This window comes from Octopus sinensis, linkage group LG2 (assembly GCF_006345805.1).
Source record: "Octopus sinensis linkage group LG2, ASM634580v1, whole genome shotgun sequence".
Lineage (NCBI taxonomy): Eukaryota > Metazoa > Mollusca > Cephalopoda > Octopoda > Octopodidae > Octopus > Octopus sinensis.
This window is the reverse complement of record NC_042998.1, coordinates 87,451,401-87,467,624: the sequence shown is the minus strand read 5'-3', so window position 1 is coordinate 87,467,624 and position 16,224 is coordinate 87,451,401. Positions and strand designations below refer to the sequence as shown.

The window sequence follows — 16,224 nt, the reverse complement described above, 5'->3', positions numbered from 1 at the left end:
TACTCATCTTTGCTACCCATGTCACTTTTATTCATTCTCATTTTCATGCTTCTAAACTTGCCAAAGAACGCACAGTGGCTTCCGATTACAAGATATAACTATATATATTCATTATGCTTACAAGAATTATACTGCATCACTGAAAGGTCCTGCGAAAATGCTTACTGAGGTGCAGAGTTAAAATAACATTCTAGTAAATTAAAGTTTACAAATTACCATTGTTTGTACACACGTGACATTAATGATGCATGAGAATGTTTCGGTCAAGCTGTTGGCAGTAAGTATCAAAATTAGTGCGCTTTGTGACAAGCCTTTCCTATTGTGTAGAAATAATTATATGCATGCTTGCAAAATAAGTTTTGGAAACACGTCTAAAGCAGTGTCAGATGTGTGTGTGCACGCACAGGCAAACGGAACAGCAATGCTCTAGGATCTTTTCCTTTTGAACGGCAGTTTTCAACACAATTTCTAGTTAACTAAACACTTTTAAACTTCGTATACTGGTAGAATGTGTCAAAATAAATTTTTTTTTTCTCTTGGCTTTCTTGAGAAAAATGTAGTTTGTAAGTTTAACGTAGTTTAATTTTTCGAATTTTAACCAATCAATTGCCTCTATTGAGCTAAAATCATTTGCTGCGTCTAAAACTGAGACAACATCCAGTCACTAACCCTAACCCTCACCCTAACCCTAAAATTTAGCCTTTCGTTTTTTTTCTTAATTGTTACGCGTGTATCTAAAATTATTCGTTTTGTTTTTGTTTTGAGTTTTTTCTTTCGTTTTAGCCTTTCGTTTCTTTCCTAAGTTGTTCAATTAAAATTATTTTCCATTGCTTTCGTTTTAGCCTCGTTTTTTTTTTCTTAATTATTATCCTTAAATTAATTTAACAATTAAGAAAAAAAAAAAACGAAAGGCTAAAACGAAAGCAAAAACTCAAAACAAAAACAAAACGAATAATTTTAGACACACGAGTAACAATTGAATTAATTTAACAATTAAGAAAAAAAAAACGAAAGGCTAAAATTTAGGGTTAGGGTTAGTGACTGGATGTTGTCTCAGTTTTAGACGCAGCAAATGATTTTAGCTCAATAGAGGCAATTGATTGGTTAAAATTCGAAAAATTAAACTACGTTAAACTTACAAATTACATTTTTCTCAAGAAAGCCAAGAGAAAATAAAAATTTATTTTGACACATTCTACCAGTATACGAAGTTTAAAAGTGTTTAGTTAACTAGAAATTGTGTTGAAAACTGCCGTTCAAAAGGAAAAGATCCATGCTCTGAAATTAAAAGTCATTTTTTGGGGAGCCACCATCTTCTCGGGGCGTCCGTTGTGAAGAGCTTCCTACGTCGAGGGTTTAACATGCGGTTTACTATCATAAAAATGGAACGTAAATTGTCATAAAAGTATAAAAAAAAAAGTTTAAAGCAAATTGCAATAGAAACCGGAAGTGACGAAAGTCTCTTACCCACATATACGTTAGTTGAATTATTATTATTATTATTATTGGTAGAGTCAAATGGTTCTTCCCACCGCTTCCTGTCGGTTATTTCTCTACAATCCATAAACTGTACAGCTTCCATGTAATTGTGTTTGTTATCATACATCGACATGCTTTCTCAGTTATGATCCTTGCTGGGTATTATAAGTGGGAACAGTGTGCCTCAGCTGCTATTTCTGAAATACTTAGCACATCACTAGAATGTATCATGTTTCTAGGTACGTGTTGATGTAACAAAATAAGAGAGTTCTTTGTTTTGTTGTTGTTTTTTACGAAATTTTGATATGTCATTTTCGCCTCTTCTGGTTTCTATTGCAATTTACTTTCACATTTTGTGATGGTAATCTATGTAAACCGAATCGAGTAAACTGTATTTCTCTACGGTTGCTTCTTATCAGTTCTTTGACACATGAATGAGGATAATCTATTCCCAAGAAAGAGTTGATAAATAGTTTCGAATAGTGGAAAGCACATCAACAACTAAAAAATCATATAATTAAAACGCTCACTTTAAAATCTGGGTTCTATACTTCGTGGTTGAAAATGGCTAGTGGACCGAAAATTGAAGCATCAAATTTTTGCCATGACTTCCTGTTATAAATCTTATCGTTAAACCTGAATTTTCCCAATTTCTATCGAAGAGCAGAGTTTTCCAACAACATGTCTACAATTTTGCTTTTGCCATCTGCATCTTTTGTATAAATGCTGGTGACTCAGTCCGACACCTCTGTAACAAACTTGCCATGTTAGCTAAATGATCCTTCCCTGACTTACTTAAGTAGACGCATATGATGCAGAAAATAGGTCCCAGTGTACCACATGCCTGAAGCCACTAGGGCACAGATGGGGAACCTGTGGCCTTCCAGGCTATCAAGTGCGGCCATTGGTGTATTTTCTTTCTTTTTTGACAATGTTTCTTTGTCAGCCACACTAGCTTAGTGGGAGGAAGTGACTTCACGTATGATACACGAAGAGTTCCTGTTTCATCCACCTTTTTATTGTGATCCGTGCTAGGTACTTTACTTGGTAATTGCGTAGTCGTGGCCAACTTCTTACTGACTTGTTTTGTGAAACTGAGTTAGTTATATATAGCCTTATTTGAAACCGTAAATCCATCAGTGCGTGCGTTAATTTTACATACTTGCTTTTTATCATTGAGACTTGATAGGCGATACAGTGATCATATTCATTGCTACTCTGCTAAGCCAGCTGCACACTGTTTCAGACAATACGGTCTTAGACAAGACACTATCAATCAGAATCCGAAATTATGTTCTTGGAATCTTGGTCATAGCTTCAACAATAGTCATTATTTTGTGAGACTGGAAACCGTCGATATTTGAGGTTATTTCTGCAACAATTAGGTAATGATAAAATAATAGGACTAATTACAGAAAAAAAATTATAGCTAATCTAGATGTTGTTCAGTCTCAAATGGTAGTAAGAATTGCTTAAAGTCAAAGCCAAAAACATGGTTTTGAATGCAAATTTATCGTGTCTTGTCTAAGACAGTTTTATTTGGGTCAGTGTGCAGACGGGTTTACTAATTCATTATTAAAATTTTATTTTTTATGGCTTTTCAGAATAAATACATTTCTTTTTAACCCATAATTATGTCAAAAAATGAACTTTAAAAGAAGAAAACAGCATCTTCAATGAAGAATGGGAATTGCAATATTTTTTTGTAAATAGTGGACACAAAATGTCTTGCTTGTTTTGTGATACTGAAATTGTAACGGTTAAGAAATCCAATGCACAGCAGTATTATGCTCTTCATAAAGACAATAAATATACCAACTTTGAGAGTGAGTTTCGAAAGATAACATTGCAGAAATTGAGCGATGGAAAACAAAAGCAAAGACAATTTTTCCAATCTGTGTTGCATCTAGGGAATGCTACGACAGAAACCAGCTATAAAGTTGCATATTTGCTTGAAAAAAAATGGTATGCCTTTCAGTGATACAGAACTCATAAAGGAATGTATTTTAGAAGTGGTAGGATGTATAGATCCCGATAAAGTTAACAAATATAAAGTGGTGCCTCTTTCAAGAAGGACTAATACAGATCAACAGAATGAATTGGCCTGTAATGTAATTGAAAAATATAATCCCAAAAGAAAATGTATATTGCTCAATAGCTTTAGATGAATCGACAGATTCCACACAAGTATTGTATTTTATTCGTGCTATAACTGATGATTTCCAATTATATGAAGTATTATTTGCTTTAGGCACCATTAAAGGAAGTATGCAAGGAATAAATATTTTTAACAACTTCAAAGAGCAATATTATAAAGTAGGACTAAATTTTACTAATTTGGTAAGTGCGTGCATGGATGGTGCTCCAACTATAATGGCTGAAAATGAAGGGTTTATTGCGCATCTTAAAAGCATAATCAAATAACCAAATGTACTGATTTCTTTTCATTGTATTTTATATCAGCAAAATCTCTGTGCAAAATCTGTCATTTTAAATGACACTTTGCAGAACGTTATAAGTATTGTAAACTATATTCAAGCAAATGCTCTGAGGCATCGTTAATTTCGAGACATGCTGATGATGGATGACAAAATTATTAATGTGGATTTGTCTTATCACTCAAAAGTATGCTGGTTGTCGCAAGTGAAAGTATTGGTCAAAATTTTGTCTTTACGAAGGCAAAGAATTGACTTTTTCAAAGACAACAAACATTGTGATTTATCAGATCCAAATTTTTACAGAGATGTTGCATTTTAATGTGATGTGATGTCAAAACAAAATGAGTTAACCATTTCGTTGCAAGACAAGAATAAATATATTTATATGTGGCAAAAAAGTTGGGCATTTCGAAAAAAATTGTCATTTTGCGAGTTCCTTTTGGCTCAGTCAAAACTTTCCTCAGCTTACGAAGGTAAAGAGTGAAAAGGAAGAAGATATCTATGAATCTTTTGAAGAATACGAGTCAGTTTTAGACTCATTAATAGAATATAATAAAAAGATTCAGTGATTTTGGAAAACATGACATCACTCTGAAATTCGCTTTTCAGCCTCACTTAGCTGATGTATCAGAGGTTTCCGAAGAGTTACAAATGGAGCTTATTGAAATGTCTGAAGATAATATCCTGAAATCTCTGTTTGACAAGAGGAAAAATGCGGTAGAATATCTTCGTTTTTGTGAACATGCACGCCGACTAATTTCCTGCATTTCTTCCACATACTGTTGTGAATCCATATTCTCGTACTTGACGCAAATCAAGAATTCACTGAGAACGCAATTGATAGATGAACATTTGGAAGACCAGTTGAAATTAAGGATCACAACATATCAAATGCTTTCTTAAAAAAAGCAAATTCAAAGAAGTCATTAATTTGTATAAAACGTACCTACTTGGCTAAATAAAATATTTGAAAATGTCTTGCTTTCGATATTAAACATTTACTTATTATTTGTATAAAATTACCTCCTTACTTAAATAAAATATTTGAAAAGTCATGCTTTCGATTTTATACGCACCTGTCTTTCTTTTGTTAGATTAGGAGATAAAATAACTGAAAAAAGGAAAATAATTTGTTCAATGCGGCCTCTATGAGGGATGATGAATTCTAGGATGGCCTTCATGCACCAGGGGAACTCTCTTTTTTGACCTCGATCCTTGGAGTATATTTTCGATAGATTTTTACCGTCGCTGACATGCTAACACCAATACTCATAGCAAATTTTATTCGGTAGTTTGGATTCGTCAACATCAACGGCTTATTGATTTATTGCCTATCTTATAATACGAGGTACTAACACACGGGTATCCTCTGTCAGTTCCGTTTTCATTAAACCATCTTCATCTCGGTGAAGTGCCCTCCTTCACTTGGATCCAAGTATTGTTTGTCCCTTACTCAACAGCAATGCGGTAAGAAACTTGTTAGTCATCATTTTGAGTTTCATGAACCAATGTATCTGCAAAACCAAATCCCTTACAACTGATCGTCAGAAGGTCGCTAAATGGCAATTCAGCCACAAGCTGTTGCTCGGAATTATTAGCAGCAATTGATCTTTCTCCTTTTCTTCTCTTCACTACATTCAGATTGCTAAAAAGATTTATCTAGCTTGATCCCCAAACCAAATTGTTATAGAACCCCAGAACATGCCTAAATCTCCTATTTTTACAACCTTTCCACTATTGGACACTGTAACGCAGCTCGGACGTTTTAGCATTTCATCGATGTCATCCTTGGTCTCTTTTGTTCACATATATTTGGATGACTTGTATGTTTGAGTTTCCAGATATTTTATTTTAGCATCACACTATGTGTACATTCAATAAATTGATATTGTGTGCAAAGTGGTAAAGGACATGAATCATTACATATAAGGAATATTTTTGCTGATCGACACTAGTTAAGGCTTGACTAGAAAGATAAGCGAGCTAAGTGACAATCAGACGGGAAAAAGAAACTTTCGTCCATATCCTGAAGTTGCTCTATGGTTAGGTTAAATTTGCTGGACTATGTGAGAAAATATCGAGAGATAGCGCCGCTCTAAGCCGATTCTTTGGGTCTTTAGATAATTATCAGCACCGAAGGTTCTAATCTAGAAAGCGTTTAGCAGGAAGACTTGCATAATTCCTTTGAAGTTGATGTTTTAGCAATAAATAGGTCAGCAAGTACTGATTGGTCAAACCATATTCATTTTGTGGAAATATACCGAGTCGTAATTCTAGACTGGGAAAATTTGAAAACTGATTCAAATCTCAACTAAGTTTTCTCTATATTATTTAATTCATTAAACATTCTCATGACACCTGATGCACATTTTCAAACACATCCAATGACATCTTCCGACCTGTACTTCCTTCTCACAATTGTTGGCTGGCATTAATTCACCAGTCACTTGAAACCACGCCGCTGAATGATAGCACTGCAGAATCGATTTAACAGTGGATTGAATAATTCTGTCTAACAGTTAAAAGACATCGAATCCAACAAGCTGACACATCTAGGTTGCACATGACCACCTATTACGCCTGCAGTTACTTGCATGATTAAGCACTTCAATCTGAAGCTGGAATCGGTTCTGAAATCAAACATGGCTAACTCTAACTGGAATATCTTCCATTTGTATTAGTTTTACTATTAAGGACAGAATCATTAATATACTGCTGAACCTGGAATATATCAATATTTTGGTATTGCCTGGTCAAGCTTCACCCCCCGCATCCTGAAATTCAAGTCTCAAAACATATTAACGTGTTCAACACAAGTTGAGAACGTTACATTTGCCTTTGTAAATGTTACTTTGAACTGTCACGAATATACAATTTTGACCCCCCAAAAAGATATTAGCTGTTTATGACTATTAAGGAAGCAATCTGGTAGAATCGTTCGCATAAGCGCAGGAGTGGCTGTGGTTCCGGGTTCAGTTCCACTGCGTGGCATCTTGGGCAAGTGTCTTCTGCTATAGCCCCAGGCCAACCAATGCCTTGTGAGTGGATTTGGTAGACGGAAACTGAAAGAAGCCTGTCGTATATATATATATATATGTGTGTGTATGTATGTGTTTGTCCCCCTAGCGTTGCTTGACAACCGATGCTGGTGTGTTTACGTCCCCATCACTTTACAGTTTGGCAAAAGAGACATGATGGAATAAGTACTGGGCTTACAAAGAATAAGTCACGGGGTCGATTTGCTCGACTAAAGGCAGTGCTCCAGCATGGCCACAGTCAAATGACTGAAACATGTAAAAGAGAGATACCATGCTTAGCGGCAGTTCGTACGTCTTTACGCTGAGATCAATGAAATCTACTAGCCCCCTACTCCAAAATTTCAGGCTCATTCATTATTGGATTGCAGACTTGAGAGCAGATTTTATTAAGCCACAGCGTTTTTAAATAACTTTTAATACGATGTAAAGGGATACAACTCTTTCCTTTATTTGATACATATACACGATAGGATCGTTCTTCAATTTCTACTCGGGCTACGGTCTAACCGGAAAATAGATGGTGACGATAACTTAACAGCAAAGAGATGTAATACAAGTTAATATAAAGAGTTAGACCAATGGCCAATAGTACATCACGGCCATGTTGGGAAACTGCCACGAATTATAACTGAATGAATCGACTCCTGAACGTCTTTCCTTTATAAACGTGATACTTACAATGCCACAATTTAAAATTAATCATAATGGTTGGCTTTGTGTCAATTAGGCTAATATAATTTCTGAAAGTAAGGGAGATAAATTCAATTGTTTCTTTCCAGAAAGGTCCATACACGCCAGAACACTTTGCAACCACCTGCTATTTAGTTCATTCCATGACATCAGTGACTCCCAACCAGGATCCATAAGATTTTGTTAAAATTTAAGTACAATAAATTGGTTATACTTCTACAATACACAAAATATTTAAAATGATTGTTTTGGTTCAAGTCTTGATATGATGATGAAAATATAACAGCATAAAAAAGAAAAAATTATGAGTAGCTATGGAGGTTCACCAGTGTAGAATAAGAATCAAAAGGGTCCATAGGCAAAACATTGTTGAGGACCATTGCACTACGGGGTCTGGATCGACCAATGCATCACAAATGAGATTTGGTAGATGAAAACCATACTGACTGAAAACTGTTGAATAATGTGCTCGTGTGTGTGTGCAAATATCATAATGATATCTCTTGATCGAGACATGTGAGTCCCACATAAACAAGACCAGCAGTTCAATGTTGTAAACCATGAGAAAATGCCAACACAGGAACAAGCAATAGAACATAGGTTATTGCAAACTAAGTCTTCTTATGTAAGAAATCTAACCATATTGTACCTTAATTTAAATTCTTTCATCAGTTGACAAATCATTTATAGAAATGTTTCAGAATCCAGCAAATAACCAACATTTGACATCTCCATCAGAAATCATATGTGAAACATACACATGCATCAACAGCTCATATGAACCAGACTTAAATACAAGAAATGAGGTAAGGTTTATGAAAATAAGTATCTCTTTTTACTATAGTGTTTAGAGACTAACTTCCTAAAAGGTTCTGACATAAAATGATGAAATGTTTCAAGTCAAGGTAAGCAGATAGTTTTGAAACCAAACTTGGCTGCTTTGTTTTGATCAGCTGCAAATGGTTTTTCAATTTGTTGAACATAAAAGAAACATACTAGAACTGACTCATCAGAAATGAAACGTACAATGCACACCATCATCATTTAACACCCATTGTCACATTGTCTTCCATGAGATTGGGTTGGATGGTTTGAGAGGATCCGAGTCACAGGACTGCACTGGTCTCTGATATCTGTTTTGGCATTTTTTGTAATACCAACACTAGTGAAATTACCAAGTAAGTTGCAAGATGAGAAAAACTGGGTAAGATGGCTTTATGCCAGACAGGTCACAAGGTATCTGGGAAGGATGAATAAGTTTATAATGGAAAGGAAAATAACAGATACTCCTGAATTCAGAAATACTTAGGGGTAAAAGCAAACCAAAAAGTACAAATTACAGTATAGACAAAATCTGCTTTATTTCCTAGATGACATGTTCGACAATTTATTTGGCTTGTCCTGGTCTGGCGTTCTGTCCACCTTCCTGTAAAGAAAAAAGAGAGAGCATTATAAATTAACTATTAAATACAATGTTTTAAACATCTTTAAAACAACTTAATATTAAGCTAAGCTTTTTCACACAATTTACTAAATGTTAACTAATCAACTCCCATCCCCCCTACACAGCAATATCAGAGATTAAAGTCCATTCTGAAACAAACTGAAAAATCAAACCTTAAGGGTCAATATATAATGCAGTAAAAATTTTAATTTTGACCATATTGCTCCAACCAAACTTCAAATCCTTTATTTTATTACAAAAAACACTCCTGCACTTGCAGACCATAAAACATTTTAATACATGAAAAGTGACTGAAGAAGTCACACTATATTTAAAGATATTTGCTTGTCTCAAAAGAGATTGTATTATGGAAATTGCCACAAGGTAACATGCAATAATGGAAGTCTTAATGCTACCAAATACATTTCAGCACTGCCTAGATCAGTGGTTTTCAACTGGAGTCCACGCAACAAAATAGTAAATTGGGGATCCACAATATTTCAAAGGTCCCTGAAAAACAGCTATGTGTCTTCAACATTTTACAAAGTTCAACCTACAGAAGTGAATAACAGAATAGGAATTTTGAAAGAAGTTACTATAAAACTAGTTTTTAAACACAGTGGTTATGAGGGTTCACCACATTAAAACAGTAATCAAAGGGGTCCTTAGATAAAAAAAAATGGTTGACAACAACTGGTCTAAACTAAATGAATTAAGATATTAATTTAAACTCAACAAGTATGAATTGAAAATAAACCAAGTATAATAAAAGCTGAGGAATATTATAAACCAGCACAGCAATGGTCATTAACAAACACATAGGAAACATACAAAATAAGATTAATTGTAAGAGCAAAGAAATACATTACAATTAGTAACATGAGTGATAACCATGTCAGCAGGGAACTATGAGTAATGATCATATTACATTTGTTATACAGAGGACTGATTGTAGGAAAAAGAATTTTTAAGAACAAATCTTATATTTCACACTTTTAAAGTAATCCTCAGATTAAAGATCTTCAAATGACATCAAGAATAAAACTAAACTTTATTTATTCAAGTTAACTAGCGTAGATTTGCAATTAGTGATTCATCAGAAAATCAGCACCAACATATTATTATAAGCCATTACAAGTAGTGAGCTGGAAGAAATGTTAGCCTAAGATGAAATGCTTTGCAGCATTTCTTCCCGCTCTTTATGTTCTGAATTCAAAATCCTGCCACGGTCAACTTTGCTTTTCAACCTCTCAGAATTGATAAAGTATCTGCTGAGACAAAGGTTGATAATCAAGAACCTCAAGATTGCTTGTCTTATACCAAAATTTTGAAGAATATCATAAACCATCATAGCATGGCCACTATACTTTAGCCAGCTTTCTATGTGCCTTAGTAAGATCTTGTGTTCAACTTGCTAGAAAGATCTCTCAAATTACTGCCAGATGACGATTGACCTGGAGTATTTTACACAACTATGTTGAGGCTATGGTGAAGGTTTAGTGGCAGTATTGCAACATCATCAGAACAACCACATCTAATCACCATCATACAAAGAGAAAGTCTCAGTAATATGTTAGCAATTATTATAGGAATACATATCAAGGCAGGGATCTGGCACAATTGTTAGCACACTGGATGAAATGCTTAGTGGTATTCCACCCATTGCTATGTTCTGAGTTTGGAATTCCACCAAGGTTGACTTTGCTTTTCGGAATTGATGTAATTGACTGCCCCCCACCCACCCCCAACTAATTTCAGACCTTGTGCATATAGTAGAGAATTATAGTAATGCTGCATTTGATTGATTGAAATAATATGCTAAGAATTGGTATCATTTTCAACTATAAGGGACAGAATCTCATCAGGGTTTTATGATCTTATGGAACAAAGGTTAGCATATCTATGGAAAGGATGCAGACGAATTCGTCTGTATCCTTTCAATAGATATGCTAACCTAAGATCATAAAACCCTGACGAGATTCTGCCCCATATAGTTGAAATGATATCAATTCTTAGCATATAATCAAAACATAAGTAAACTTTTGGCATGTATATATATATATATATACACACACAGGTATAGATACCTTATTATTGTTTAATCATAGATCAGCTCTCATCCAAGTGAAATTAGTAAATCAAAATACCTATCATCAAGAAATTTGGCTGCTATTTCTATAATATACAGCTACCATTAGGTCTCCCATGTTGGCTCACTCATATTTAAGGGTATGACTTGAGAGAGATTTGAATGCTTCAATACATTGAGAGAACATGGCAGTCCTGACTTCAGCATAATCAAGATTGACTGCTTTTGATTGACTGAAATTTCTTATCCTACAAACATGTCTTTCATACATTCTCACCACAACCTATTTAGATGACATACTGCAATATCATTTTGACATAAATAAAAAGTAGCAGCAAACAGCACAATACCCAATACATGGCAACAAAAACTGAATACTTACACCGCGCATAGGTCTGAACCGAATAGGTGGCGTACGATCTTTGCGGGCCTCTCGAGAACGATTTCTAACTATCTTTGAATGGATAGCACATGATACACAGTAGAGCAGTTTTGCATATAATTTAGGGAGAGCATACACTGTAAAAGAAATGTTCAATAATAGTTAGTATTCAATCAGGAAATGTAAACATACAAAATCAATTGCATTACAACATAGCAGATAAAACTCACGAGAAAAGCCAACTCAATACATACAGGAATTAAGTTTGTTTGAAAAAGTTGACATCATCTAATTTAGGTGCAGGAGTAGCTGTGTGGTTAGAAGCTTGCTTCCCAACCACAGGACTCCAGGTTCAGTACCACTGTATGTCAACTTGGGCAAGTGTCTTCTACTATAGCCTTGGGCCGACCAAAATCTTGTAAGTGGATTTGGTAGACAGAAACTGAAAGAAGCCTGTCGTATATATATATATATATATATATATATATATAATATATATATATATATATATATATATATATATATATGTCTGTGTTTGTCCCCTCACCATTGCTTGACAACCGATGTTGGTATGTTTATGTCCCTGTAACTTAATGGTTTGGCAAAAAAGACTGATACAATAAGTACTAGGCTTACAAAGACTAAATCCTGGGGTCGATTTGTTCAACTAAAGGTGGTGCTCCAGCATGGCAGCAGTCATACGACTGAAACAACTAAAGAATCATCTAATTTAGAAAACCTTATATTCCATTATCTTGGTAAGAATTTTGTAGGCTTACAGCAAACAGGCTATCTATTAGAGTAATAGAAGAACCGGAAGAGTTTCACGTAAATAAAATACACCTGTTAGCGAAGAAAAAATGAGTAGCACTTAAAAAGTTACATGATTTTGGGTTCAGTCCCACAGCAAGGCAGTGTCACTGTATATATTCACTGGATAACCAAACCCTCATCATTACCGTTTTTCATGCTGGTATGGGCTGGACTGGTGAGCCAGAGCCTGCACCAGCTCAATCTGATCTGGCAAAGTTTCTACAGCTGGATGCCCTCCCCAATGCCAACCACTCCGAGAGTGTAGTGGGTGCTTTTACATGCCACCGGCACTGGCAACAATTACGCTCGAATGCTGTTTTTCATGTGCCAAAAATCACTCTCGGATGTGCTTTTAACGTTCCATTGGCATGAGTGCCAATCAGGTGGTACTGTCATTGGCCACATCAGCGATTTTGATTTGTTTACACTTGCCTCAATAGGTCTTTGAAAGCAAAGCACATTGTCCTACGAATGAGGTGTACTCATAAGTGGGCCAGTTACACCCCATGTTCGCATGTGCTTTTAACGTTCCACTGGCACAAGTACCAATCAGGTGGAACTGTCATTGGCCTTATCAGCGATTTTGATTTCACTTGTCTCAATGTCTTCACAAGCAAAATTTATTGTCCAGTAAATGAGGGGTATCCATACATGGGCTGGTTACACCCACTGGCATAGGCCATGGTCTCATTTGGATTGTCGGATCTTCTCAAGCACAGCGTATCTCGAAAGGTCTCCATCACTAGTCATTGCTTTGGTGAGGCCCAATGTTCGATGGTTGTGCCTCACCACCTCATCCCAGGTTTCCTCAACTGTTAGGGTGTGACGCTTTTTTTATACAGCTGTCCTCATTCATTTGCAACACATGATCACACTAGCACAGTCGTCTCTCTTGCACACCACATATGATGCTTCTTATATCCAACTTTCCTCTCAGGGCGCTTACACTGTTGTGTATGCACAGACATTACACATCCAGCAGAGTATACTGGCTCCATTCCTTGCAAGCTCACGCATGTCCTCAGCAGTTACAGCCCATGTTTCACTGCCATGTATGGCTGTTCGTACACACGCGTCACAGTCTAGCTTTTACTCTGAGCAAGAGGCCCTTTTGATGTAAGTGGATTTGGTAGACAGAAATTGAAAGCTCACCATTCAAAAATATTTTGCTGTCCTCTTTCCCTAGCTAAAAATCCAAGACTGATTGAAGAGAAATTTGAATCTCTTATCTGATTTTAGTAGTTTTAAAAACCGATTACATCCCATGCTTCTTGTAAAGAACTCAAATGAAGTGGTCAAAATAACAAGATGATACATTCTTAAATATCCTAACAGAACCTTTAACATTTAAACCCACTGTACCCAGCCCCAATGTCCTATCCGTTTTATTTTCAAACAAGCCAGATCTGGTTTATCACACCTAACTTACAATATCATTATTGAAATCTTGAAGCTATAAGATAATGCACGATTAATTCAAGCATTGCATTTGACAGAATAATCTAAATGCTAAAGGGTTAAAATAAGAGCAATTTCCTAATGTTTTTGCATATACGTATATGAGGTGATAGATATTAATGATCATACCACTACTCAATGATGTATTACTAGCTTCTGATTACATTTTACATTATTAATATAACTCTACAGTATTAAATGTCAAGAAAACAGCCACCAGTCCATTACACTTGGTTGAGAGAGAGTAAGGGATTGGATTGTTGATATATAACACCCTCCAATTCAAAAGAAAAAAAAAACTATACACAATATAATTGATACTTCATTTCATTGTATAAAAGTCATGGATTAGTACCTCAAGTTATGCTCCAAGCACACCTAATAAATGTAAATTCATTTTATAATATGTAGGAATGCTAATCATTATATGTAAGCTTTCAACAAGACAAAGAAAACATCTTCAAACAGAATTCAAGGACTGCATCAAGCTGTAATGCCGGTTCTGGCATGATTTTCCTAATGTCATCCCAGATAATTCAGAAAAATGGTTAACTGTAAATAGGACTGTTTAATCAGAGTCGAAACATTTTATTGTAAAAGTAAAATGTTTTGCGAATAACAGCATCATTAGCATCCACTTTTCCATGCAATTTGTGGAGCAGATTATTTACGACTGGACACCCTATCGCCAACTGTTTCTAATCAAGGTAATATTTCCTCATAGTCACACAACAGTTGTATGACGATGATGCTTATTTACAACCATCATGTAATACCTAGAGAAAAGTTTAAAATACAGGCTTCTATTGAGATACGGAACTTCGAGGGACGGCTACTCTAAACTTCTACCATTTATAACTTTAAAGCTACAGTAGCACAAGTATCGCATTTACAAACAAAACAAAGTAGCATGATACGTATTTTCAATATAAGAAATATGATTCGGATAATAAGAGTTAAAGATTGTAAAATACATAGTATTAACGATTAACGACAACTTCTAAAAACAAGTTTGAATAGAGATCACTACATGTAAGGAGTAAATAAAATTTTATATTTCCTGATGCCCCGTCTTTTTAAGTTATCTTAATATTTTATCATTATAAACTTTTCGTTTGTAAATAACCTGTCATGAACTTATTAACCAATTTATATCGGAAAACTACACCTATTATTTTATATAAATTCATTACAATCACAAATTTAACGCACACTATAGTAGTCTAACGATCTATACGATAGGAGGTTGTTTGATCATATATACAAATTAAATATTAAATTAAAGAGAAAAAGTATTTACAAACCTTCATAGACACTAGCATCTGAGATATCTCTGACTGCAGCTGCTTCAACAATATTTCTTATAACAAATTTCTTGATGGCCTTATCTTTAGGTACACATCGTGCACAATTAGTGCAACGGATGTATTTCACATGGCCACGTCCTTTCTTACCTCGTCCGTTATTTCGTCTTTTGGAAGTCTGAAATTATAATTTCACGTTATATTAACAAGCTAAATCTAGAAATCTAAATTTATACCCCGGAAGACCCATTAGCGCTAATGCACAGATAGTTATGAAATATACCAAAATGGAATTCTAATATGAATGAATTAGCCTTAAAAACTAATTGTAATTAAAACAACTAGCATTTAATTAATCCAAAAGTACATTAATAAGTCATACAAATGACTGTAATATCAACAATTAAAAACTAATGGTTTAAGTAAAAAAAATCCCAGTTCTGATCCACGTGTTCTTATCTAGTTAGTCGGCTGTAGCCATTTTGTAAAGAATTTATATAAATATATAAAGAGTTCTTCTAAAATAATCCTAAAGTATCTGTAAACATCTTAGATATGTTAAACGACTTATATAGCGAACAACTGTTAAAGTTTATTAAATGTTTTAAGTCAAAATTTGATGAAATAAAAGGACAGAAAAATAACGCACTCACCATCTTGATATTTCCAAAGTGAAAAGGATCGTGAAAAGGACGTAAGCGAATGAATACAAAGCAGACAAATTTAAGATTTTGATTATTTTGAGAATGTCCTAATTTTTTTCAATGAAACGTATAAATAATCTATAAAATGTTTTATACTGCATTAAATATTCGTAAAATAGGAAATTCAACAAATATATAATACTTAATACTTAGTGTTATTTTTTTATGCGGATAAATACATTTTTAGAACGTAGTCCGGGTACGTAAGGGAAATAATTTATCTTAGATAGTAGAACTCTTTAATACTTATTTACTGCATATTAAGCGGAGTTAAAGGAATTTTGTTATCTATAAAAAAAGTTCCGGGGAATGTAAACGTTATTTTCCTTTTTACTTAAGAACTAAGACAAAAGTTATACTCTTTAGATAAAGTATATGAAAAAAA

General features: G+C 34.6%; 1 protein-coding gene across 1 annotated transcript; it reads right to left on the bottom strand.

Annotated features, from left to right (window-relative positions):
* Positions 1-8,890: 8,890 nt before the first annotated feature.
* Positions 8,891-15,932, bottom strand: LOC115230248 (40S ribosomal protein S26). The gene is given in 5 exon segments (XM_029800464.2): positions 8,891-9,037; positions 9,039-9,071; positions 11,561-11,697; positions 15,136-15,313; positions 15,789-15,932. Coding segments are annotated over 5 exon segments (384 nt in total). The 5' UTR covers positions 15,792-15,932; the 3' UTR covers positions 8,891-9,004.
* Positions 15,933-16,224: the final 292 nt, after the last annotated feature.